Source organism: Acipenser ruthenus, chromosome 25, assembly GCF_902713425.1.
Source record: "Acipenser ruthenus chromosome 25, fAciRut3.2 maternal haplotype, whole genome shotgun sequence".
In the NCBI taxonomy this organism is placed as follows: domain Eukaryota; kingdom Metazoa; phylum Chordata; class Actinopteri; order Acipenseriformes; family Acipenseridae; genus Acipenser; species Acipenser ruthenus.
In genome coordinates, this window is record NC_081213.1 from 21,799,156 (window position 1) to 21,826,654 (window position 27,499).

The window sequence follows — 27,499 nt, forward strand, 5'->3', positions numbered from 1 at the left end:
GTTTGTTTTAAAATTATGATTGCTTTGCCTGTATACCTGATTATTCAGAAACGTATAATTTTTTTTAAAAATTTTTTTAATGCATTTGACTGACAGCTTCTATCGAGTTACATGAATACTTTGCATAAACCTGCTGAGGGCAGTTGGGAAGTTGCTTCAAAATTCAAATTTACTGTCCAGCTGATGGGAATCCAAAGCCAGAGTGAAAATGCCCTGACTATAATAAGGATGTTTTGAAGGCATGTTTGAGTACCATGTCTAAAAAGTGCATTACGTCATGTATTAACATCTGAAGTTCCACTCTTAACCAACAGATGGCAGTGTGTTTACTAAAAAACAATTTGAACATTAACCAGGAACAAAAGCACGCTGAGTGTGTTGCACAGATCATGTTGATGTTGTCCAAAACATCAATTGGAGGAAAATAAAGACAAATTCACCTTTAAAAAGTTTGAAGATAATATTTTAAAGACCATATTCCCGCGACAGGTAATTGAGTACATCAGTGAAAAGCAGGCTTATTTGGGAAAGTGTTTGGGTGTGTACAGCTGAACCCTTTTTTTATATTATTATAGGCATGATCGAAGAATCAGGTAAAAGCACAGAGGAATTTTAGGAATAGTATTTTACTATAGAACTGAACATGATCATGAGACATTTGCTTGAAGACATGAATAATAGTAATTGCCTGAATTGGAATTTCAAAACAAATCAAACCACATTTACTGTGCAAAGGATATGTTTTCTCAGGCATTATCTGTGGTTTTTCCTACATTATTAAGCAAGCAATTTCTTAATTTTATTCCTTTAATTGTCAAGTAAAAACATTGCAAACATACACCTTTCCACAGTTTTGAGGCAAGAGTTTTGTGGTGTTTTTTTTTTTTGCATCTAAAAAAACAGAAATGACTACGTCTGATTTTGAAGGGAATATCAAAGGAAGCATTCAACACATTTATGAAAAATCCATTTACATGTTTCCATTTTAAAAAAACAATGTAAAATTTTAATTTGATTTTTTTTTTAAATAACTTGCCCTCACAAAGAATGCTAAAAAATCTTACCAAAGATAATACATCAATAAAAGCTAATAATAAGAAAGATTGTATAAGTTAAATTAACTGTACAACATTTACATCTATACCATAAATAACCTTGTCAACAGTATGCAGTAATTTTGCAACATATATTGTAAAGTCTAGTTGCCCCAAAGATATATATATCTGTAGTATACATATATATATATATATATATATATATATATATATATATATATCTATATATATATCTATATATCTGTAGTAATATAATGAAAACAACCATAAACCCTTTCATTTAGAAAACCATGAAAGTTAAATAAACTAGGTTTTCTAATGTGACATTTTTGCATCCCAGTGGTCATTATATAACATAGTATGGCTCCATTGTTGTTTGTGTGCTCAGACAGCAGGGGAAATGGGTTCTGAAACAAATTCTTAACTCTTTGTTAAGTATAAAACACAGAATGGGATTAACACCTGCCTGTGCGAATGTCATCCAAACAGCAGCCGTGAGATAGACCTGTGGTATGCTATTCGTTTTCACAAACACTCTAAGGTAGCAGGCTATGATATATGGAGACCAAAGCAGTAGGAAAATAAGGGTAATCATATAAAACATCCTGCCGATCCTTTTTTCCATCTTGAATTCCTCCAGGACCAAAAGCCTCTTGTTTTGATTGTGGGTAGCCTGCCTGATGCCCACCAGTGTTGGCGGTGTCGGACCTCGTCCAAAACCCGCTATCCAGTTGGCAGCTGCTTGCCCAGTGGCCCCCGGTCCGTGGAAGGTCCAGTTTTGGCTTATTGCAGGAATTAACTGAGCAGGTTTCATTTTACGATGGTCATAAACAAAGAAGAGCATTTTAAGATAGACCACGTGTGTGGTACCTATTATGACTGCCAACATCAGCATGAACCCCAGGGTGTCATTGGCTTTAACATAGCGATGCTCGAAAATGCACTGCTCTTCCTCCCGGATAAATTTGTAAGTGCCCACATCAAACACAGGAGGGAATGCCATTGCTACGGAGAGGGTCCAAACCATACAGATGACTGCCACACAAGTCCAGAGAGTCATCCTTTTGGAATAAAACCTATGGTGTGCAATAGCCATGTATCTGGTTACACTGATGCAAAAGTGCATAAATGCAGCATGGAAACAGAAAAGAACAGCCACAAATGCTATGATCTTGCAGCTAATAATGCTATAGCTCCAGCTTGAACCGCTGTTGATAGATATCATCACAAAAGGAAAGCATACAAAAGATCTTATTATATCAGCCAGACAGAGATCCAGGAGAAAGTAGTAAGGAGCCCGATGCAAGCTTCGGTCTCTTAATACGAGGAAACAAAGAATCAGATTCCCTGTCAGACTAATACAGATAATCAGCCCGAGGGATGCCAGCTTCACAGCAGATGTAAAGGCATAATTTTGAAGCGAAGTGTTGCTTTCTTCAACCTCACTTGCGTTCGCCATCTATGCAGCCAAACAATTATCAATCGCACAGCCTCTATCATCCCAGTTATAACAAGCACGCCGTTTTATTCCAATCATGTATTAATATAAAACAAATGTATATCCAGTCCGTGTAACATCGTTTGTCGTTGTTGGGGCTGTCTAAACATTTATAGAGTCTGTTCCATTACAAACCGGAGTCCAACGCATTGTTACAATTACAGCTCACAAAAAGAACCGGCCCCTTATCTTCCTCTCACAAAACCCCAAATGAACATTGCATACGTCTTTTTATTCTTCTTCATTATGAAATTAAATCCATGTAAAAACTGAAATCGGTTGACCACGCCGTACATCGTTTTTAAAATACTGGCAGTCCTCACGCGCTTCTATTATCCGTTATTCTTGCAAAAAAAAAAATCAACAACAAAACACCACAACATTGTGTTTATTTTCAGCCTTGCATTTTCATTCACTCAGTCTTGTGAAATACATTGCTCAGATTGGAAGCAAGAGAGCATTGCTCTGTAGAGCAAAAGCCAACGCGTGCTGCATATTGAAAGTAACATTAGACAGTAGTTATACACTGTCCAACACGTCCATCAGAGCAAAAAAAAAAATGTTTACATGTACCTTTTATTTTTGCAGCTTTCACAGAGCTGAACTTCCGGTGACTGGCCCTTGCAATTTATAGGCAGACTTTAAGGTAAGAGTGAGGCTGCGCAGAGAAAGAAGAGACAGCGTCGGATATGATACAGATACAAATCCAACTGAACTAAACCTCGGCGACTTTAAGAGCTGAAGCTGTTTTTTCTTCTTTTAATGCACGTCGCCAGGAAACCAATGGACCTTACAAAATGCATCTAAGGCTTTCATCTTTTTTTAAAGCTTTAATGCAATCGTTTCAGTGTGCTCGCACAGATTATCACGCAACTACATTTTTAAAGCTACAGTTCTAATTTTACACAGTCGAACAGACACGTATGGCTGTACAGATGAAATTGAATTTAAAATGTATGGTACCCCGCAATAAAAAAAAGAAAACGAATAATTTATATTATATAATTACAATGTATTGCTAAAAAGAAAAAAACATGCATTATTCAAAATGAATCAATTCTAAATGTATTGCACATTGCATACACAGGTACACTTAATAAGCATGATAAAATAATGCATTATAAAAGCTGCTTCTCAATCAATATACCTGTATTAGGTTCATATACAGTATATATACTATATATACTAATAAAGGCCTAAACATGAGCTTTTCATTCAAAATGTTCGATACAAAAATCTGGTTCCCTGGTACACATTATTTGCCCCAGTAGTTTGCTCGTGTTTGAAAAGAGTCTATCTATGTTTGGCACAAAAATAACACAGTAGCATCAGCACACAGCACACAGCAAACATTCAGATGTAGGTGAAGACAAACCCTGCATTTTCACTGGAGTTAAACCCCATTGAGGCAGCCTGAGATGAGCCACAATCACGCTGTAATGTTGCTGTTTTTGTGTGTGTGTGTGTTTATGTAATTTGTTGGGGGCAATAATAATAATAATAATAATAATAATAATAATAATAATAATAATAATAAAAACATGTATCATTGAAAAATTATTGAAACACATCTTAAAAATCCACTAGTTGGACCAGCTAATTTAATAACCAATGGCTGGAGAAATCAGACCAATCATTTCAATGGTGCAGATGAAACGCAATGAGCTTTGTTGTGTCCAGCCACTGCTTAGGTGGTCCAAGCAGTGTATTTTAAAGATGTGTTTGAATGATTTTTGAATTATACATGTTTCTCTTTCAGTACTGGCATACTACAGTATTATGTATTGCTTTTATACAGCCTAAATCAAAATGACCTAAACGGTTCAATTGGTTTCAGACATTTTTGCTCTTTTTATTTCTTTTTTTTTTTAATTATTATTTATTGCCCACAGCAAATTATATAAACACACAGCCTAAACAGCAACATTACAGCCGTGAGTGTGGCTCATCCCAGGCTGGCTCAATGGAAATGCAGGGTCTGCCTTCACCTACATGTGAATGCTTGCTGTGTGCTGGTGTTATTGTGGGCTGGTGCTATTGTGTTATTTCTGTGGCCTTTTGAGCAGTAAGAGAAGGATACAGCCCTGGGTATGTTTTTCTTGTTGTGGTTATTAATGGAGGGCAGGTGTTACCGATGACTTTCAGGAAGAGACCATCTATGTATTTTAAAAACAGATTTAATTGCTGTCCACCGTTTGTGAAACGTACTTGCTTCAGGGAGATGCAACTTATATATATATATATATATATATATATATATATATATATATATATATATATATATATATATATATATATATATATATATATATATAGTGTCTTTAATCAGTCATCATTCTTTCAGCACAAGTTTGCATATAAGATTATTCTGCGGCTTTTGTGAGGGAATAGTTTCCGAGAAGAAGATTGTTATTTTCCTGTGTCAGTTAAACGCAGTTGGTTATTATAGCAAGTGATGTCATGCCTGATGCGGAAGTCGACGGTTCAGCATAAAAGTAACAGTGAAGCAGTGAAAGCCCAATGACGTCAGTGTGTTGATGTTGTGTTGGTGACGCGGCAGGCAGGCAGGCAGGCAGTGAGTCAGCGGCGGCGGCAGTAGTAGTATCTCCGGATCTGGAAGTGCTGTTGGTGTTAATATAAATTATTCCCCCTAACTACTGGTTTTATACAAAAATGGCGCTTCCTGCAGCTCCCAATCTGCAGTTAAACTCAGAAACACAAAGCAGTCCGATGAATGACCCTGAAAATAACATTCACATCGACGAGAAAGAACTGGAAAATCTAACCAACAATGATCAAGACGGTACAGCCCTCCTTCTCCATTCTCCATGGACATATTGGCTCGATAGGTGAGTCTGGATTTACTCGTAGTCTGTAGTGCTAACACAAACGGCAACTCTGCTCTGTGTTTTGTATTTAACTTTAAACAACCACTGTTGGAAAATGTATAAGTAAAAATTGCCAAACGAAAAGTAACAAACACAGATAGTAAAATATGAGCGTTTGTTTTGTGTCGGCCTAATGGCCGAATCATTATACAAGCTGTATAATAAACAATATTCTTGAAACAGATAAACTGACAAGTGTAAAAATTTGTGAATGGAAATCCAATATATACAAATTTATAAACAACGCCAGTGGTATTCGCACTGCTTTTATATAAACAAAAAAGCATGACTACTAGACAGGCCTTTGCTTACCTATTTAAAACTGTGAAAGTAAAACAGGCAATTTAGTGTAAGTATAACTGGAATATTAAAAATATATAAATACATAAAAAAAGGTTAAATCATGCTTAGATATACTTTGATGCCTGCATACGTTGTATCAATTAGAAAGTCTAGCGATGACCTCTGTGATACCTTCGTTCTGTACACAACAAACAGTTTGCATAACTGTGTTCTATATACAGCTCCAACAGTTCAGAGAGAGTGCATCAGTGTTGTGACTTCAAAGTGGTCATTAGGTTTGCGAATAGGCTTGCAACTGCAGTAGTAGAGTTTGCTAGTCACCAATGTTGCCAGCTTGAGTTGATACTACAGAGAACAGATGCAGTTCCTGGCTATTTTGTTTCTGAAGATGACACTGATTTGTGTACTTTATTATATTTTCATTATATAAAAAAAGATAACATTAAACTATCTATCATCTGGTAGTGAGAGTTTTTTTTTTTTTTCTTGAGTCGATGCAAGTCTCTATTTGTAAGTGTCTAATCTTTTAGTGCCACTTTTTATATAGCTGTATAACGTCTGTCAGTCTATAATAAGTAGGCATACATGTTTATTTAAAAGTAAGATTCAAAGACTGTGACCAACGCTACATTTCAACCTAAATTAACTTGTGTTAATTATTTATTCAACATTATTGAGAGAAATAGAATATTTGGGTATGTGAAGATCTACATGTGCTTATAGTAATATTCCTGGTTTATTGCTTTAATTTTACAGGCCATGGAGAAAAGGGTCAGGCAGAGTATTGGGAACAGAAAAGGAAAGTGTAATATCAAAAGATATACAGTGATAGAGAGGCATGTACTAATATAGTTCTGCAAACAAAAATCAAGTAGTTTAACCATTAGGCTTTTTTAAAACTCCATACCTCCTTAATAATGCATTTATGCTTCTGTGAAAAAGTACTATGCAGTTATGAGCTGATAAATGTAAAATCCCAAATTCCCATGAATTGGTGATCTCGGTTCATTTGGAGCAGGAACTTTTACACTGAGAAATCAAGCAGTTCACTTAGTCATATTGAACCAAGTCACAAGCATCTTGAAGTATGAGGAATGATGCAAGGCAGTATATGTGGACAAATTGACAACATCACACAGTCACACACAATATTTACACTTATTTTTGCAACATTTGTCTCTGGTAAAATGATCCATGTAAACTATCCACTGGCATTTACAGTAATAGAAACTTCTGCTGATTGGTGCATAACAGCACCAGAATGCTTGCAAAAGTGCAATGTGAAACCAAATTAACTCTAATGTATAAAGTTGCAAAAGACTGTTTTCCAAATTGAAAATAGATTTTTACTGAGGATGTTTGACATTTAATCTGGTAAGAAAAGCATTCACCCAAGTTACCTGATTTAATTAAAAGTATGCTTTACTCTTAAATCACTACAGCCTGACAACATTATTTAATGGTCATATGGTACATTCCTAGAATACATTGGCCATTGACGAGGATCGCAGAAACCAAGAAGAGGAAAATGTACTTGAACTTTGACCCATTTGACTCCTCGTGACCATCACTTTCAATTCAAACACAAATTGTCTCCTTTTCAGTTACTCGACAGCACCCACAGTACATAAATGCCAATTTTTGATCAATAAAATGAGAATACGTTAAAACAATAAATAAATAAATAATGATGTAAAGCTGATACATTCGTATATCAGAGAAACGAGAGGAAGGGGAAATTAAAACAAGGTAAAGGCAATCATCCAAATAAAGCTGAAGCACTAACAGATAACGACATAGAACATCTGTACAGCACTGAAACACTAAGTTTAAAAAAAAAAAAGAAAAAACCCAACTGTCCTGCTGAACCTCGTCTTCTTTAATATTGGCATAACAAGGGTATCCATGTGTTATAAAAAAAAAAAAAGATGGGCCTCTTCAGTGGGTTACAGTAAAACAATTCCATCCTTGGTTTCTGTGACAGTTTATAAATTACTCGACCGCCGGTCTCGTAATTTATGACATCACAGAAACCCGGGATGGAATTATTTTCCTGTAAGTCACTGAAGCCTATCTATTATTTTCTATCCTATCTATCTATCTATCTATGAGAATGACAAGTTGCTCTATGGCTACTGCTGTAGTGATTGAAATGGTAACATTTTAGCAGGTGTTTTTCTGCCACCTAGTGTAAGAAAAAAAAAATCAAATACTATTTGGTTATAAATGAGCACAATGGTTCTTTCTTATTTCTGGAATGTGGGTGCATCCAGTGAACGAGGAGAAGTCTCCAGAGTCAATTGCTTTGCAGTTTCCTTTTTTATTTTTAAAATGTTGTAAATGTCAGATTCTTTTTTTTGTATTACTTTGAGAAAGAAAAGTAACTTGGAAGTGTGGCTTGCTGGCTAGCTTGTTGAAAATGTATGAGCTTATTGTAGTGGCCAACATTAAAATATAACTACAGTACTAGAAACAATTTCTATTCTCAAAGACAGCAGTTTGGAAGCGTATACCGTTTAACATGTGTTTTTGTTTTGTGACGTGTTTGTAGGTCATTACCTGGAGCTACAGCAGCTGAGTGTGTGTCTAACTTAAAAAAGATCTACACAGTTCAAACAGTACAGGTAAGATTTAGATTGTAAATGGGACAGGCTTGAATTGGGTTACTAGGTTGTGGTTGTTGTTAGCATTAACCCTTATCCAGAGTGACTTACAATTGTTACACAATACAAAGTATCACATTACAAAATATCAGTGTAAAGTGTCACATTTCAGAATATCACATTACAGGTAAGAGCAGTTGTAAAGTACAATAAAATCTGTAGCAAAAGATCAAATTCAAATAAGAGTGAAAATAGAGAATACAGTAAATAATTACATGCAAGAGTGGTTTGGACTAAGAGCAGTCAACTTATATTAAAACTATTTGCTTATATGAGTAAAGTCCAGTATGAGCACGTAGGTATGATGAATGGATGAGAATGATTTCAAATAAGAGCAAATACAAAGAAAAAAGGGAATACAGATACCTATAAGAGAAGTCAAAATACAAGATACAGGAAGTAATTATAATTAAGACTTCGTAGAATGTGGCAATGTATGGAGCTGTTCAGTGCAAGTACAAGCTGATGCAAGTACTGGTACAGTTGGGTGCCGTATTGTCGAGAGTTGTGAGGTTTACAGATGCTGTCTGAACAGTTGATTGCTGTAATGTTATTTGCTTGATTGCTGATCTAGTTATGGCAGTGCTTATCAGACGACTGTGAATGAGTTGTCGAAATGACGAGACTGCAAATTAATCTGTGTCATCTCTTCTCAAATGGGATAATAGTGTGTAATAATGGTGCGAAGAAAATACTAAATATGAATGCAATATTACAGTGAGAAACTGATGAGACTTGGATGCAACTAGTTTTAGTATTTTATTATTGGTAGTTTGTTCACCATTATCTCCCGCTGTGGAGCATATACCATAAGTCGGGTAAGTATAATGAAAGTGCCTGTACTGTATATAACTGGAGGCATAAGGAGATCCCTGTCCTTATCTTTAGCTATGTCTGTCCCACTTGTACTGACTCTATAGAAGCCGCTTATCCATTTTTTTTTTATATATATACCATGGTGTACAAAACATAGATGTACATGTGACAAAAAGGAAGAGACTTTATTTTGAAATATCATTGATAAGACCACTGAAGTGTATGCCATCTGCTGGATTTTTTACGGTAATGCACAGGGTTTTTTGTATTGAGCATTTCCATGTCTGAATGCTAAGACTTTGTTTTGGGTGGGGTGGGGGGGGGGTTCTGCCATGAGGTATACAGTGATATGTTCGACAATAACATATTGCAACTTCAATATGAGGTTTTAATTTAAATTTAAAGTAACAAAGTAAAACGTGCAACTATAGAAAACCAAGCATTTTATTTTATGTATGTTTGAACTGCAATATAAAAAGCTGCACATTTAAAAGTTTTCTATGCAAATGTAAAGGTATATATTTTTTTCTTATCAAAAAAAGTTTATTGCAAAATGTACACTATAAAATAGTATTAATAAAACTGTGTTAATGGCAAACAATGTAATAGATAAGCAGAGTCATAGGTACAATGGGAATATTGCTGGGTACATTTACAAAAAGCATTGATGTTGGTTGTTCACTCTAGTGGAGTTTGGCTTAAACACAGGTAAATACAGACATTTCAATATTGTGTGGTGCATCCTTTTAAAGTGTCTGTGTAACTAGGATGCCTGAATAACTACAATAGAAAGCTAGCAGAATAACATTAGTGTCAGTGTCTTTTGATAGTACTTTGACATTTTATTGTGCAGCATTTAACGATTCGGAGAGTTGTTAGATACTGTCACTTCCTGCAAACTATTCTTTGATAAACTATTATACAGCGTTGTTACTCCTACTCCAAGTACACTGCCATTTTTAAGTATAGCACAGCTTAGAAACAACTAGTAGATATGCTTTGTGTTTTGTGTGTTGCTGTTTTAGTTTTTTTTGTAATGGGATCTGAATCAAGCCAACTTAGAGATATCGTTGTGTTGTCAATATCCAACATATGCCTTGCTCACGCCTTTAACCACATGACAGAAAAATGTTACTACACGTACTCGGCTATTTAAGGACGTAGAAATCTACAGTATAATGCCATTAATTACTATCCAGATCCTTTGTTTTTTAATCTTTTTATTTCATAAAAATGAATACTTTGAACTGCAATCTGGAGATGAAAGGCCTCCGTTTACGTTGCACTGAAACATCCAGTCCTTTTATTCCAGGAGTTCATTATGATTCCTCTGAACAGCATAAGCACATATTTTTTCTTTTTCAATTTCCAGAGTTTCTGGGGTGTTTATAATAATATTCCTCAAGTGTCTTATCTGCCTCTGAGGTGCAGTTACCACTTAATGCGAGGAGAAAGGCGGCCGCTATGGTAAGTCTATTTATTTATTTGTTTATAAACAAATTTGGTTTGCATAAGGCAGTGAACCAAAATACAGACCTTCCTCCCCTCCCCCACTGCATCTGGCATTATTTTTACAGGGAAGAAGAAAGCAATTCAAAAGGAGGAGTATGGAAGATGAAAGTACCTAAAGAAAGTACGGTATGTGTTCAAAAGACATTTGCTTATTAATGACATGATTTGTGATCCTTAAATTGTGGAGACCAGTTGCATGTTTGTGTTACTTGCTGGTTCATCTCTTAATTACATAATTTAATTTATGTATAGAAATACGAATAGGATTTTCAGTAGTCAACAGGAACAATGATTTGCCTTAACTATATATACAAAAATATGTTTGCCGTATAAAAGCAGGTCATTAACATGTATTGCCTTTTATTTATACTGTAATGAACATGTGCATTAACTGTTTGGTACTGGAAATTTTGGAGTGATAAATTGCACAGGGTTCACAGAACCTAAAAAAAAATGTCTATCAGTCTTATATATTTCCAGTTTTAATTTAACTGGGACATATCTGTTATAAGGTCAGTTTATAAATGTTATGTTTGCTGTGGTCCTTTTTATTGTTTCTGCTAACTAAACAGTAAAAAGGCGCTTTGGGTAACTCTCTGTCCTTCTGTTTTGTAATGGCAGACTGTAGTTTGGAAAGAATTATTACTTGCTACTATTGGAGAACAGTTTGCAGACTATTGTGCATCAGGTAAAGATTGCCTTTAACTTTACAAAACAAGTTTATAATTAAAATGGATGTTTTTATGAATGGTACTGTTGCATTTTTTCTGTTTTTATTTTGAAAGTCTCTTATCCAATTGCAATGAAACTTGAATCGGTTCTGATTTGTTGGACTGTTGAGGGTGATAATCTGTAGTATTTGCTTGAAGAATATTCATTATTAACTGATGTATCTGAATGCATGTACAAACTATCTGTATTTTAGATGACGATTTTATCAACACCAGTATTTTCAGAAAACACAGATATCGCCCAGTACCATCAGGGAAACAATATATCACTTGAACTTTAGTAAAGTGGTGAATAGTGCCTTTTGATGTCACACCCCAACTTGCTGTCAAATACCTTAATTTATATCTTTGAAACTACTTCCCTGAAATTGATTACATTTTTCCAGTCTACATTCTGTGAATGCTACCAATAGATTTGTTCTAATATTATGCTGTCCATGATGTAGATGGTCTTGGTTACTTACGGTACTAAAAGCATAGTACACCACTTTTATCAGTATGTACCTGCTGCAGGACATGTGTGTTTAACAGTTGCAGTATGTATCAAAGCTGGTATACAAGAAATGAAAGTGATTTTGTTATTCTTTCTTTTAGAAGATGAAGTAGTTGGTGTCAGTGTTAGCGTCCGAGATCGAGAAGATGTTGTTCAAGTCTGGAATGTAAATGCATCATTTGCAAGTGAAGCAACTATTTTAGGAAAGATCTATGAGCTTCTCCCGCACATATCTTTTAAGGCAGTATTTTATAAACGTAAGTATTTAAAATCGGTCATTTGCTGTTTTGCCGTTTTTTTCTAAACTATTACGTTCTGTAAGATATTTGCAAATGTTAATGCACATCCCTCCCTGTAAACACACTAAACCTTGTAGTTGTAGGGATTATATATATTATTTTTGGGGGGTGGGAGGGAGGGGGATTTGATATGGTTTTGTAAAGCTCATTTTCAAATGCTAATATCTGATAAAGTATTTTAGATGACATTTTCAGGTGTTCAATGTTATTGTATCTGCTTGGGCATAATCCTACAGTACCTTTCCCTTGGACCTGTGTCCTAATATGGCTGCCATATTGTGGTAATGTGATTGGCGGAGTACAGTATACAAACGTATCTCAAATTAACGTTTTTGTGGCAACAATGTTAGAAGCCTCATTACCTTTGGGGTACTGATTTGGGTTCAATAAACCCTGCATGTAAATATGTTTTTGACTGTGACCTAATATGGCTGCTAGAACAAGGTCATGTGACACTTTTTTTTGTACACTTTGAGTTAATGTCTTATCAATTGGTGTATGACCTGATTTATTTTCTGTTAATGTTCCACGACCAATGTTGTCTAGTAAAAATAAGCATTTCACTGCCACATTTGGCAATATCAATGATGCAAACCACTTCAAGTGTTTTGGGTACACAGCTGAATTCTTAATTCTCAATTACCTTTCTATACAGGTGTTCAATAATAACAGATCTTTTATTTCATGCTTACAAACCATTCTATCAAAGGCACCATCGTACTTGCAGTATTCCTTTTGGGGATGCTTTGTTTATGTTCAGTATATGTCAATTATAATATGTATTTTTATTTTTCCCCCCTTTACAGCTCATGAGGAACATCATGCTTTTGAAGGAGGCCGTTCAAGACGCTAGCCGCACCTTGTATAAAATTTACACTTTTGTTGTGTCTTGTGAGTTGAACATAGAGAGTACTGGATCTCACCCTTGTAAAGTTCGACATGTTACAATTTATAAATTGCTGTATATGTTATTATATTAAGTGCTAAAGAGATTTTTTTTTTTTTTAACCATTTCCTTATGCATGCCATTTTACCTAACCATTAACTCTTTAGGGGCATTCCTGCTCTTCCAAGTAAGACGTCCAAGTGGTATTGTTTGAATACATTGATTTTGTAAACAACTTATAATTAGCAGAGCACATGGGTAAGAAGCAGTTCATTCTAATGTTCCAGTACAAGTGTGCATACTCGCTTGCATACATTTTAAATCACAGCCATTTTAAATCGTAATCTTGAGCCATTCCTAGTGGTAAACAAATACTGTCTTGCTCCCATGGGAAGAAATAATGCACTGCAGTCTTTTAGCTCACTGGTGTAGACATTTTAAGTTTTTTGTAAAAGTATTGCACTGATTTTTCACAATGTCAGTAGCACATAAATACTGTAGTAGTTGGTGGTTGCTGGTTTGCTCTTGTTTCTCTACTGTGTTTACAGTATGGTGATTTAGTTTATTCCATCTGTGATGCCAAACAATTTAAGTATTTTAACTGGCATCTGCACAGTATTCTTTGAAGATACAATAATAACATTGCCAGTGCTTAAATATAACCCCAGTGTGTCTCTTAATGTGCAATGGAATCTATGATTTGGTTTAAATGACTATTGCAGACAGAGTTGTGTTCGTTATAATAGTGTGGTCTTCGTGTGACCTGTTTTACAGCAACTTTCTTTAATAAATGTTACTTAGTGTTACAATAAAGAGTCACTTTTACATTGCAGATATACATGCTTTCACACTGGTGCCGGTCATTTTACATAAACTGACTGAACAAAACGTAATGGTGACCTTCACAGATTCCACTGTGCAATGTAAGATCTCGATGCATGAAATGGTCAAATGTTTCAAAGAGTAGACAGTAGAAAGGTTTGATGTGAAAAACTTTAGCACCAAGAGTCGGTATATTATAATTTGTACTGTATTTTATATAATAATACCATGTCAAGATTGTAGCTCTATTTGTTTTGTCACCAAATTAAAACAGTTTCATCTAAGGGTATACTACACCTCGGATAAATAAGATACCTTGCTTGTTTTAGGAAAAACAATTGGCCAGATTTATACTGTCACAGTATGAGTTTATATTGAACAGTGGTATACATCCAAATGCCTCTATTGTCACCTCAGATTGGGAGCTGTTTGTACATATCGCTGCTATGTAACCAAAGAGTTAATGTTTAACATGCGTTACATGGTATAGAATACAACACTGAAAGGCTATGAATGTACACTTGCCCTGCCAAAATTATTCACAGATAACATCTAGTTTAAATTTTTTGCTATAGGAGTACAAGACGGTCACAATTTTAGATTTCATTTTGTAAACTTTGATCTTAAATATTAAAACACCCATAAAAGTGTTCTTGCCACAGACTTTGTACGTTCGATTTGCATTTTGTTTCAAATACATTGTCAGCATAGGTTAAGATGAGTTATGGGAGGCCTGCTTTTTTATCACTCAGGTCTATCAATGTGAAAATGCACTAAAGCACAAAAATGTTAAACATTGAGTTGAAAGTTATATTTTAGTAAACATACAGTAGGCACATCAAAATGTAATCTAGATGTTTTTTTTTTTTTTTTAAATATAACAGTTATATGAAGCATCCTTAAAGTATAGAAATTGATGTTTTTTAATAAGTATATATAAATATGTAATAAGATAGTTGTCAGATATGAGACCTTGTGAAAGCTAATAATGTTCATAATTTACAGAATGGTGCCTTGTGTTCTCCCAGGGTTTAAACATTTATAGAATGTGATGTTTATTTGAACTTTTTAATAGTTCTTCTGTATATGAAATATTTTTTTTTGCTTGTAGGTTTTGAAAAAACAATTCAAATAAAATGTACAAACGTATTTAGTTTGTTTGTTTTATTACCGATTGTTTATTTTTTCGGCAAAACTTTTTTTAACGGTATTGTCATGGGAGGGTGGCTGCCCTTCAAGACCATGACTCAATGTTATTGCCTTCTGAAATTAGGTAAAACAACGTATGTTAAACATTGAAATCTAAGTAATAAAAGGGTAATCTCAGGAAACCGGTGTTGGAAGCAATATATACATAAGGAAGTGTTCACATTACAGGTTATACTTGTGTTTGCATAAGTTGTGAAATGTTATTAAAAATAAGTTACTTTAGCTTAATATCTAGTATTTGTTTAGATAAGTGGAATTCAATCTTAACAAAGGAATGTTATTTCACTTAAATCTATCATTGTGGGTTGAATTTAAGAGTTTGAGGAGGAATAGTAAATATTACTAACACATCTGGTGGCTGTTACACAATTGTCAGAATTGATGCATCGCTTTTTCAGGCAATAAAAAGACGTTACATATGAGCAATTGATACTACTCCCTTATGAAGGTGAACAATCTTAGAACATTCATATTTTGCTCTTGTAACAGTTTCCTCCTAGTGGACGCTTTGGGGAATATACATTCGAGGAAGGGAATACTGCACAGTAAGTAGTTGGACACACAGATATTTTGGCTTGGTTCAGCTGTTTATCTGTTCTCAATAAAATATTAGACTGTACATTCCCCCCTCTTGTTTTGCAGTTTGCAAATGTAATAGATTTTATATCTTTAAAAAACACCAATATTTAGATAATAGTGAGGTTCATGAAAGGGAACCCTTGTCCTGCACATTAAGAAATTAATATGGACTTCTGAGTTTTAAGAATGTTTGTTGATAGTCATGTTTACTTTTAATGAATACCACATTACTATATATTCTCTCTTCATCTCTGATTTATTACATATTTTATTTTTTTGTGTAAAATCTTTGTTTGCACATTACTTTTTGCAATAGCAAGGTCATTTTCCTGAGTAAATAAAAGGAATATATTTGCATTATGCTAACATACTTTGGTATGCCTGAAGCTGCAGTAGTTAGTGGACTGAAAGCTATCCCTTTGGAATTCCAGGGTAGATTCCCTTCATTTGCTTAATTACCTAATTAACAAAGAGCTAATTACTTTATGTGCATGAATGCATAAGAGGGGGTTACATAATCGTCAATTAGTTTTCTTTAAGAGGAAGCATATTTGATCAGGGCGCCACAGTTTAACCAATGTGTATCCAAGCCAGTAATGATATGTAAGAAAACAGCTGTCAAGAAGAGTCTGAGCAAATGACAGTAAGTTGGTATGGTAGAATTCAATGAAGATTTTATTTTTTGTGTTATATAAATACATGCAGGTGTAAATTCACAATCTGTTTGGGAATAAATATATGGCAATACAAATGCAGGTTTTTTTATGTTTTTTTTTTTTTACATTTTTTTTAATATTGAAAAAAAACTAACATTTCCTAATTTGCCCAAATCAATACATTCTACCCAAATGTAATTTTAACTAATGATAATATTGGCAAGTTCTTGTAAGGCTTTTAAGCTGCAGCGCAATTGTCAGAAGGTGGCTATGAAGCATCGTCTCACCATAAAATCCATAATAAATAAAATGGACATTACAGATGCTCATACATCTCGCCAGTAAATGCAGGCATAATAACCCAGCAGGTTTGGAGGCACACTGTGCGGATGCATTTTTCCCCCCCAAGGCAGAAAGCTTCACACACTTTATGATGTGAACCCAAGGAAAGGATAAAACTGCAGTACTGCTTAGTTACACCAGATGGCAAAATCTTAGTTATGTCATCTTTGGAGATTTGTAATCCAGGTATTGAAAATGTGCAGCAGTTTGTACAAACCAATATTAAGAGTGCATTTTGGACTGTACTGTAAATGCCAAACTGTCCTAAATATTCATTTGAATACACACATTTATGTATATTCTGTAGTATTTTACTTATCACAAAATCATAATTTCCCATTTTTTCTTTAGTACCTGTTGATACCCAGCCTCATTTACAAGGGAGTCATGGTAAGTACACAATCAAACATGTTATACTGTACACAACACACTTGACACATTTTATGTTTACATTCTCCATAATGTTAAGCTACTGGTGCATACTGGAGGTAGTGAAAGGATATATTCTGACCAGTTCAAATGCATAGTTTTGTACAGAGGTTTGCAATCTATAAAACCAGTCACACTTAAAATAAGTGCCGGTTCATGCCTGATGATCATGGGTTTTAATGTGTGTACCACAAATTGATGCTTACTCCATATTACTTCATTACGATATCCTATGTTAATTATTGTATAATTTCAATTTAAGCTGTTTCAGTGAACTGCAGATCTGCTGTGTTGATCAAGTGTATTCTTTTTTTTTTTTTTTTTAAATATAACATAAGTACAGTTATGGCCAAAAGTTTTGCATCACCTAGAAAGTACAAAATGATATTGCAAATTTACTGGAAGTCTACAGTATTTCATGTTTGATTTTGAAATGTCATATTTTATGTTAAGTATATGAAAAACTACAAAGCGGTATGTAATTCAATATGTTAACATTATTCAACAGGTTTCTTTCGACTTTATGATGCCAAAGTTGTTTTATCTATAGGCTGATGCAAAACTTGTGGCCATAGCTGTAACTATTTTCTCCTTATCCCATTTAAAAAATGCATAACCAAAATGTAACAATACATCAATACTTCTGTTTATTTTATAAGCCTCTTTAAATTGAGAGTAGTATTCAATTGCATTATTTCTCATTTCAAAGTAGTATGTTATTTTCAGTGTACAGCTGCTGTCTCTCTTTCATTACAGTTCTGTACTGAGAGGGTGATTTTCAATCACTCCACATAAAGGTGGAGTATCACTCCAGATTAAAGGATCAAGCGAGTACAATAATACAATATAATAATAATACATTTTCTGCTTTGTAAACACAATCAACCCTAACATTCACCAGTTAAACATTATCTTCAGCTGATTTAAGCTGAATTTATGTCACACAGGGTAATTCTGAAATGTAGGACTGAAGATAAATACACATTTAACATTCCAACGAGATAGAAGAGAGCTATTGAAAATGGAACACCATAATGAAAATTGTATTTATTTATGACAGTTTTAATACTGGTCAGGTAAAAATGTAAAGTTTTAATGAGTTTATATATATATATATATATATATATATATATATATATTTGATTATTTAAGATCAAAGTTTTAAATTGTGGCTATTGTATGTCAGCATGTGACAGCTATGTAACAGTGTGAGGAGACATGAAGTCAAGACATGAGCACACTATCTGCTATACATTGTGTCCGGATTGCTAGGTACAACACATTACATCGCTTTGTAGTGCACCACAACAAGAAGATTCAGCCCCAGCTACACATGGGACAAGAGCTGGGGGTGATGCTCATGCCAGTCAATAAACACAAACCCGCAGGAGCACGCTTCAGCTCATCAGAATGAACAGCAGAACATGCTGAGACATGCCAAGGAGTCTGTGTGTTGTTTTATTGTTGTTTGCCACAGTGGTGTTTACTGTTCACCTTTCACTGTATGGCTGGCTTAAATATAATTTCCTTGATCTGTAATTATGCAACACATATTGCTTCATAGTGCGTGAGAATACATTTTTTTGAGTACCCACCAGGAATAGGGTACAATTCCGTGGGATTTTTAATTTGGTATCCAGCGTAGAATGAAGTCTGATTACCTGGAATACTTGGTGTGGCCCTGCAGTTCAAGCATGGCTAAATCAAGTGCTAATCAATGCAAGCGATCCCCACTGAGACTATTGAGTAACTTACACACTGGGTTTAAATGAGCTTGTTTGAGCTGAATGAAATCCTGTGTTGTCTTAAAAGACAGTCTAGTCTAGAGTATGTCGGGAGCACAATACTCAGTACTCCAGTTAGGATTTTATATTTGATGGAATAGGATCTGCAGGCCCTGTCAGAGAGAGAGACACCAGACACCAGGTGACACGTTTTGTTGCTGAGCAGCTCAGTTGGACTTCTAGCAGTCACACCAGGCTCCAACAACAAAAAGCTCAAATCAGATCTGGAGATGATAGGATCCCAGCAAGCTGTCCTAGAGACTCCCCTGGCCCGGGATCAACGTTCTCTTCTCGATAGTTCCCTTCACAATTTTCAGACCACAATACTGCTTTTTACAATGTACAATATAATGATAATAACATTACAACGGGTTAAGACCCCAAACCAAAAAGGGGAAGCAGGTTCATTGCTGAAGTCACAATCTTAAGACCAATTCTCCACTGTCGGACGACTTCAGAGTGATATCCACAGTGACATGTTTAGGTATTATATATATATATATATATATATATATATATATATATATTATATATATATATATATATATATATATATATATATATATATATATATATATATATAAGGTGTTATTCCTATTACTAATGATGGTCATGTTGCTGCTATTATTATTATTATTATACTGTATTTTTAATGATACTACTGTACTTTACAATCCCTTATGAGTGAATGATCTGATGTTTACCCCCTTGTGGTCAAAAGGTGGCGCTCAAAACCCTTCAAATAAAAACTCATTATCAAAGCAAGTTATGGGGGGGGTGGGGGGGTGGGGGGGGAATGCTATGTAAGGCTAAAGTAGCCTCATAATAAATTTACCGCCGAGTATAATTAAACGAACTCTGCTTTTCAGTCCTTGATCAAGGACGGTAAGACTTAGAATATTTTTAGATTAATGCTACCTTTGACAAGCGTTAACCGGGCTACTGAACCGCCCCACAATCATGTCCTTCTTGGGATACAAATGTGCTAAGTGGATTTACAGTTAACGTGTTACCACAGATCTATAGGCAGAAAGTGTATTCTTGTGTTTTATTTAGTTTTCTAGTTGCCAGTTGATCATGCAGATTTGAAACGTGTAGCCTACTGTACAATGTCGTTTTATCTGCAGCCTCACACCATTGCTCTGTCTCAGAAACATTACAAAGCGTGTAATACACGGTGTATTAACGCACTGGTTAAAAGGGTTAATGATATTCAAAACAATATGATCAATTTAGGTATGTCGTGAATATAAATTGCTGAGATTTTACATCAAAAAAGTGTGTGTTTTACAATAAGGGTGAAAAAACTAATTTTTCGTAAAATATCAGCAACGTTATCACAAGTGGTTAAAAAAAAAAAAAATACAAACTGAACTGATTTTATTAGACACAACGCGCTTTTTTTTTTATAATTGTGGATATGTTTTTGCCCGCACAGATCACTGGAATAAAAGGTTAAAGGTTAAAAACCCACAAGAAGAAAGTCCGGTCCCGTCCCTTCCCCACCATACCAACTTTACAGCAATGTATAGATACTGTATACTAAATGAACACGATCAGGATGTTGTTATTACTTAATTGTTGCATAATAATGTATTTATTTGTGTTTTGTTTGTTTGTTTTGGGGGGAGGGGGGTTGAGGTGCTTTTTAAAATAAGATTTTCTTACTAAAACACTGCTTTTTTGTAGGTTTGCATTTGGAAGTAAACATTTTGACGCCCGTGTGAAGGTTTAATTTTATACAGTAGCTACATTATTAGTGTACGAAAAAGACCCGGACAACTGATTTAAAAGAAACCAAGTCGGGTTACGCATTTAGAAATACGCTACATGCAAAACTCATTCTTCTAATACCAATGTTAACTGAAAAGAGAAATGGCATTTCTACATTTTCCCTCAGTTTAATAACACCCAGGATTGACCATTTCCCTCTACTTCCTTGCATATGGGCTTGTCCTTCTGGTGAACTTTCACCTCCCAAACTTGCCTTCTTTCATTGGACAAAGTGCAGAAAAAAAGGAATGAAAGGTTTTTTTTTTGTGTGTGTGTGGCTTCAGTTGTAATTGGCTTTGAGACACTTTCACTTTTTTAACAATCCCCTTTCACAAAAGCATACCGTTTCCCTTGACCAACATAAGACATAAGTGAACGGCTTAGCTTTCTAAGTATTCTTTTGCGCTCATTTTAATTACAACATGTTTGTTCTCTAGTTGTTCAATGAAGAACTGCAATGAATGTTGTTTACCCAGCAGGTGGATGTGACGTCAAGGGCTTGGAACATCAAAAAATAACAACATCCAAATCCGCGATTCCCCTTGTCTTTCAAGGCGCATTAAAATGTAATATCACCACAAGCAGCTCTGCTTCAGATTTGAGAGGGAAGGTGGGGTGAAACTGTGTGGATTCCTGATCAGAAACAGTGCTTTCTGTGTATCCTGCCGGAGATTCCTTGTTGCCAGTTGAAGTTAGTCCCCCAAGCGGAGTAATATTGTTATTTACTGTGTGGTTGCTGCATGCTTTCTTGGTATACAAGATCGCATGTGAGTTGATTGTTACAAGCAAGCCCAGACATTTATCTTCAGCGTTGATCAACCATTTTCGTACTCGGTAAGTTAGTAATAATTTTCTTCCGTTTCATGATTTTATGCATACTTCTCCAGCTTTATCTTAGAAAGCCACATGTAGTTAGTGTCTTTGTTTTTTTTCTTTTTTTTGTTGTTGTTGTTATGTTAGCTAATGCTTGATGATGAAAAAAACCAAAACAAATTTGCATGAGGCTGGACTGACTGCCTGCCTGCCCGCTGAGAGCAACTAGAGCTATTGTGGTTGCGCTTACGGTGGTAATACGTGTACTTTGCAAAGTTTTCAGATTCTCGCTCAGGACTGTCATTTTTCAGATTGAAACAGACCTGGATGCTTCTAAAAGTGTCAGCTAGGCAATTGTACTTAATAAAGAAAGTGAAATTGACACTTGTGAAAAATCACGTTACGGGCACAGAGTGCATTCAAACTTTTAAACTTGTACAGTCCATGCACAGGCTAGCGTAGTCTGTACAGTGGCAGTGTTTGTATCTACAGCATGTTCTTTATTGCATGAAAGCGCTGGCAAATATGTAGTGCCGCGATTCAGTGTATGATCTGCGAAGTTTAATTCACACTTATTTCTCACGTGCTACATGATTTAAATCAATAAATTAACAATTTCTAAAGCATATCGGATACATTTCAATTCGCAACGTAACTTTGAAAACAGTTATTGGACAGTTGTTTTTATTCTGTTTATTTTTTGTTTGTTGTTTACAGTATGAAGGTACTGTTGCACGAGGAAATATACAGAGACGTTGTGGTAACCCTGTGCAGTTAATTCATAGCGCAGCGCTTCTGAATGCAGATATACATTATTGACACTTTCTGATCTTTTTTTTTTTATTTTTCAGTGTATGTAACAAAGTTTATAAGCAATTGATTTTGCAGACGTTACATTTCGCTTTAGTTTGACAAAACAAATAAATACCCTATTGGTAACTGTATACAACGTAACAGTTTAACGCAACAATGTTTTAAAATAAACCGAGTTTGATTTATTTGATTGTTGTTTCTGAAGTTATTGTTTTAAATGAAGAGAAAGCTTCTTCTATGAGCCGAAAACTCCTGTGCATTATTTATTTATTTTATTTATTTATTTGTATTTATTTATTTGATATTCGCTTATGTTTTTACATGTTCTCTCTCTCTCTCTCTCTCTCTCTCTCTCTCTCTCTCTCTCTATATATATATATATATATATATATATATATATATATAAAATTGGCAAACTGTCCAATGAAAGGATCCTACTGTTTTTAGCGTTGTTTGTGTAAATATTCTTTTAAAATATCCATTTATTTCTGATCTGTGCTAATAATAATAATGTCAAAATCTGAATGTGTTTTGGATGAAAAAATAACAATAGACACTACATAAAACATTCTGATGCCTTTTCTTTTTCGCTTAGACATAAATATTTTTTTTAAGATTTTTGTGAAAATAAAAATGAATCAAGAATATTTTATTAGATTTTGGTGCGTGTATAAAACATTCTAAATATTGATTCTTTTAGTTCTACCACACCTGTGTTCTTGTCCATGTGTGTTTTATAGTCAAACTTTTATGGTAGCTTGATTTTCAAAAGTAAGGACCACTTAAAGAATAGCAAGAGCTTCAGAAGAGGAGACATTTCACAGCCTTAAAATGAGGAAACTGAATAATTGATTTATTGTGAATGCCTGTCATAATGGGATTGTTCGTGCCATTAATACTAACATTTGCATGCATTTCATGTATTCATTGTTGGAAAAAAATGTACAATATGCAAAAATGTAGGGGTGGCAACGTTCTTTATCTAAGAGAAAAATATATTTTAGGGTAGAGTACTAATAGATCACATTTTTATTTTGACAACTCCTCCATTTGATGACGTTGGAGTCTGAATTTTTAAAATGTCAAATTTCTTGCTTGACAGGTTTGAACCATGAATTGTGTTCAAAACCCAACCACCATTCTATTGGTAAGATTTTAAATATGTACACATAACATGGTGGGAAACGTTTAAAGATGCAAATCTTTTAAAGCAAATACTTTGTTAATCAAAAGGGAGCATTGGCTCATTGTTATGTAACTCTCACGTTTTATTAAGGACGTTATCAGTGCTTTTGTGCAAGTACTGTAGGATCTTGGGTGGCTCCTGTTGGATGGTAAAGTGCAGGTCAAGCTATATCTTGATACTTTTATTATTAAGGCAAGGCATTACATTTTGTGAAAATAAATAGAACCAATGGGCCTGTAGAGAAGTCCTTAGTACCCATACACACCGTTTTTTAAAGAAATATATAAGACTAGATTTACAAACCATTTTGCTCCAATACAACATTGCTCCACTTTTGTTTTCTCAGATAAGCATTGCCACATTAGCTATTAATAGGCCCTATTCACAAAGTTATTTTCTCAGTTTGTTTTTAAAGAAGTAAATCCAGTTTAGTGTTCAGGGGCTGGTATAGACTGTTTATCCAGCTGTATTGTTAAACCTTAGTGTTTAGGAAATAAACCACTCAAGATGTTTTTGAAAGGACGTTAACATATCTTGTTATTTTGTTATATTATTATTATTATTATTATTATTATTATTATTATTATTATTATTATTATTATTATTATTTACTTTATTTATTTATTTCTTACTTAGCAGACACCCTTACCCAGGGCGACCTGCAGTTGTATACAAAATAAAATGTATAACCTATAGGTATTGTAATATATACTAGAATTTTGACCATGATTTGACAGTCTGGCGAATGTGATGTGTAATCTTAATCTTTACAAACACCAGTTAGAAATAGGGTTATCAAGAACTGTAAGTCAGCAACCTTTTTAAGCAAGAAATATAATTCAGAATCAAATTATGTTAAGACATTTTCACAACATTATGCTGTGGCAAGTATTTAGATTGTGTGAAAACATGTCTGCTTTGCAAGTTTTAAATACAGATTAAGTAAATGTAGTTAACAGATTTTTTTTTCAAGTTCTCAAATACATAATGAAACTGAAAAGAATAGCAGTGCTGGTTTTAAAATGAAAAAAAGCAACTGCAGCTTTAACATCTTGCCCTGGAAGAAATCCTTTTTCCTTTGGATTAGTCATTGTCTGAGAAAAATCACTTTTTTTAGGAGAAGTAAAGTAAACAGCCTCCAACAAGCGAACCTTGGCAACCCAGATTAAGGATAACAGTGGAGATCAAACAAAGCTGCTGCTGGGCTGTTGTCATGAGCAGCCTTTCTGAAAGCTCGAGACTATTTGAACAGGCAGTGGGTTTGTGTGCTCACTTATGCAGAAATGGACCTTCGCAAATGCTGACCCATGTTTAAAACTGAGCAAGGGTGAACCGTGTGTAAAACTTTCCTGCTTTCACGTTTAACTCGGTCGCTGCTGCTCTTAAGCACAAAGCTTTGGTGAACAAGTGCATGTCGTTCAATCTATACATGTAGGCTACATTTCTACATACTGTATATTACAAACTCCATAGTTTATTTCTCATTAAACAATCCTTTCTGCATTCACAATAAACTGATACTATAAATCAGTCTGCTTGACGTTACACAATTGTAGTTTATTTGGGGGGGGGATGTAAAGCAGGTACACAGTGTAAATTTATATTTATAAGTGGAATATTCTGGTCTCTATTGGCCACCTATTCAATTGAAAGACAGCGTGACGGTGGAGAAAAGCATGTGTGGAGGCGGCACTTCAACTTCAAGAACACACATCTTCAAGTCTTTCTTTTACCTGCTGAGACTCACAAATACCCAAGCTCTCAGTAAGTTGCAGGAGTGTTCTCTACAGAACAGTGGCAATAGGAATTTACCCTCCTTGCCCCAAGTTTGTCCTGCAATTCACTCTTCAAGCCTACCCAGCCCTTCAAAGTGAAGGCATGTGCCATTGAAAAACAGTAACAATTATAATTTTGTGTTTCTGCGTGCTTCCCAGGTTTCCTAGATATCAATTATGATTCACAATATTTGAAGAGTTCTGGTCACCTAGCTACATAAAGGATATTGCAGCTCTAGAAAGAGTGCAAAGAAGAGCGACCAGAATTATTCCTGGTTTAAAAGGCATGTCATTTGCGGACAGGCTAAAAGAATTGAATCTATTAAGTCTTGAACAAAGAAGACTATGTGGTGGTCTGACTCAAGCATTCCAAATTCTGAAAGGTGTTGATAATGTCAAGTCAGGGGACTTTTTCATCCTGATAAATGAAACAAGGACCAGGGGTCACAAATGGAGATTAGATAAAGGGGCATTCAGAACAGAATAGGAGGCACTTTTTTACACAAAGAATTGAGGGAGTCTGGAACCAACTCCCCAGTAATGTTTTTCAAGCATCTTCAGGAAGCTGCTTGGTGAGATTCTAGGATCAATAAGTTACTAACAGCCGAATGGCCTCCCCTCGTTTGTAACCTTTCTTATGTTCTTAACATGTGCACTTGTCTGGTTCCCTGGCTTACAGTTTGCTTATTACAGGGATATAGAGGAGGCGTGCTTTGTGTGTCGCACGTACGTTTTTAAGCTGATTTTATCCAATTGTTGTGAAATGTAGTATTGACATTTCGTTGCACACGCCAGGATACCAAAATCTAGTTATTTTAATGTGAGTAGTTGTCTCCTGATTGGTTGAATGAATACAGTCTTTATTTGAATGTGTTTGCCAGTGGTGCAAAGCTATGTATAACTGGTCTGAGAACCATATCATATATTATTATGTAGCCTGTTGGATGAAAAAAAAAAAAGAATTGCAGTGATCAACAAGATACTGTGCTGTGGAGTCTTTTTACCTCTTGATTGTGTCATATTTATGAAACGTTATCTTGTCACTGTTGTGGTGGTGTTTTGATTGGACATTGGCCAGTGAATTACTAACCTCCTTGATCACAGAAACATATTTGTAGGTTTTTGTATCCTATATATATTTTTTAAAGTAATTCTGACACTTTGCCGAGACAAGCAGTGATTATAAATTAATGACGTGTTTCAGCAACCGTTGGCATATTCATGCTTCCTGGGTTTGTGAGATTAATCTGGATGGACCAACATTTAAAATCTTTACATGTCAAAACCTCTACTGTAAACTCAACCCAAGTAATTTCTGAATTTAAACCTTTTGTATAAGTTGCTACAATACTTATTTGCGCAAGCACGTATTAGGCCTTCTCCATACTGTTTTTTTTTCTCTCTTTATATAAAATAAGTATATCTTGTTATTTTGTAAAGTATGCCCATCTAAATATTTGTTTTGTATTTTAAGTTTTTGCATAACACAGGTACTATACAACCCATTTAATGCCCTCTTGTGGTCACTGGTGTTTAATACGGTATTGTGAAACACCAGAAGAATAAACCGACAGTAGTTCTCAATTTAAAAGGAAGTCAGCCATTGGTGATAGGTCTATTAGGCAAGCATTTTCAGATAAGTATGGTTTTCAGTTACTGTTATCATGGGGCGCTCAGAACGCATCACTCACTAATAATGAAGCAATACAGCTAAAACCAAAAAAAGAGGAAATTAAAGGATATATCGGTCAATTATGACTTGCCAAACTAGTGCGAAATTCAGGAGATTTCCGATGTGGGTTGTTTATATTAGCAGATTAAAATTTGGCCTCTTGTGGTGGAATATGAACTTTTAAGGGTTGTGTTTTTTTTTGTTATTTAACCAGCTTGTGAGTTTTTTGGTTTTATGAGATAATGAACAGTGATCATTAACAAACGGATTAAATCACATATTGATCACAAAGACCAATGATAAATCTCAGTACTTGGATGTCCCTTTAACATTAAAATAATAATAAAAAATACTATACTTTAACAGAAGTAATTTCTAACTATGGCTGTTCATTACTGTTAACATTTTATGTCCAAAAGCAGAGCAAAACAATTAATCTCACAAACTAATTTAACTGTTGTATTAAATTCAGCTTCTTTTTATATAATATCGGCACATAATC

General features: G+C 34.7%; 3 protein-coding genes across 10 annotated transcripts in view; 2 read left to right on the top strand and 1 right to left on the bottom strand.

The window, feature by feature from the left end:
• Positions 1 to 1,285: 1,285 nt before the first annotated feature.
• Positions 1,286 to 3,184, bottom strand: LOC131701501 (probable G-protein coupled receptor 173). The gene has a single exon (XM_058999632.1). It carries the CDS (start codon positions 2,512 to 2,514, stop codon positions 1,402 to 1,404), a length of 1,113 nt encoding a protein of 370 aa, XP_058855615.1. The 5' UTR covers positions 2,515 to 3,184; the 3' UTR covers positions 1,286 to 1,401.
• A 1,883-nt stretch (positions 3,185 to 5,067) lies between these two features.
• On the top strand, positions 5,068 to 15,115 carry LOC117413589 (eukaryotic translation initiation factor 4E type 3-like). The gene is made up of 7 exons (XM_034022781.3): positions 5,068 to 5,402; positions 8,296 to 8,368; positions 10,596 to 10,690; positions 10,801 to 10,861; positions 11,357 to 11,423; positions 12,061 to 12,216; positions 13,065 to 15,115. Exons 1-7 carry the CDS (start codon positions 5,227 to 5,229, stop codon positions 13,109 to 13,111), a joined length of 675 nt encoding a protein of 224 aa, XP_033878672.1. The 5' UTR covers positions 5,068 to 5,226; the 3' UTR covers positions 13,112 to 15,115.
• A 5,914-nt stretch (positions 15,116 to 21,029) lies between these two features.
• Positions 21,030 to 27,499, top strand: part of LOC117413924 (forkhead box protein P1-like) — a 165,349-nt gene continuing 158,879 nt past the window's right edge. For 2 of the 8 annotated variants that reach the window (XM_058999633.1, XM_058999635.1), the window contains exon 1: positions 21,032 to 21,572. The gene's annotated coding sequence lies outside the window, so the exon portion shown is untranslated. Of the gene's footprint in view, positions 21,573 to 27,499 lie in introns of all 8 variants that reach the window. The other 6 variants (XM_058999644.1, XM_058999637.1, XM_058999638.1 and 3 more) reach the window with 6 other exon arrangements.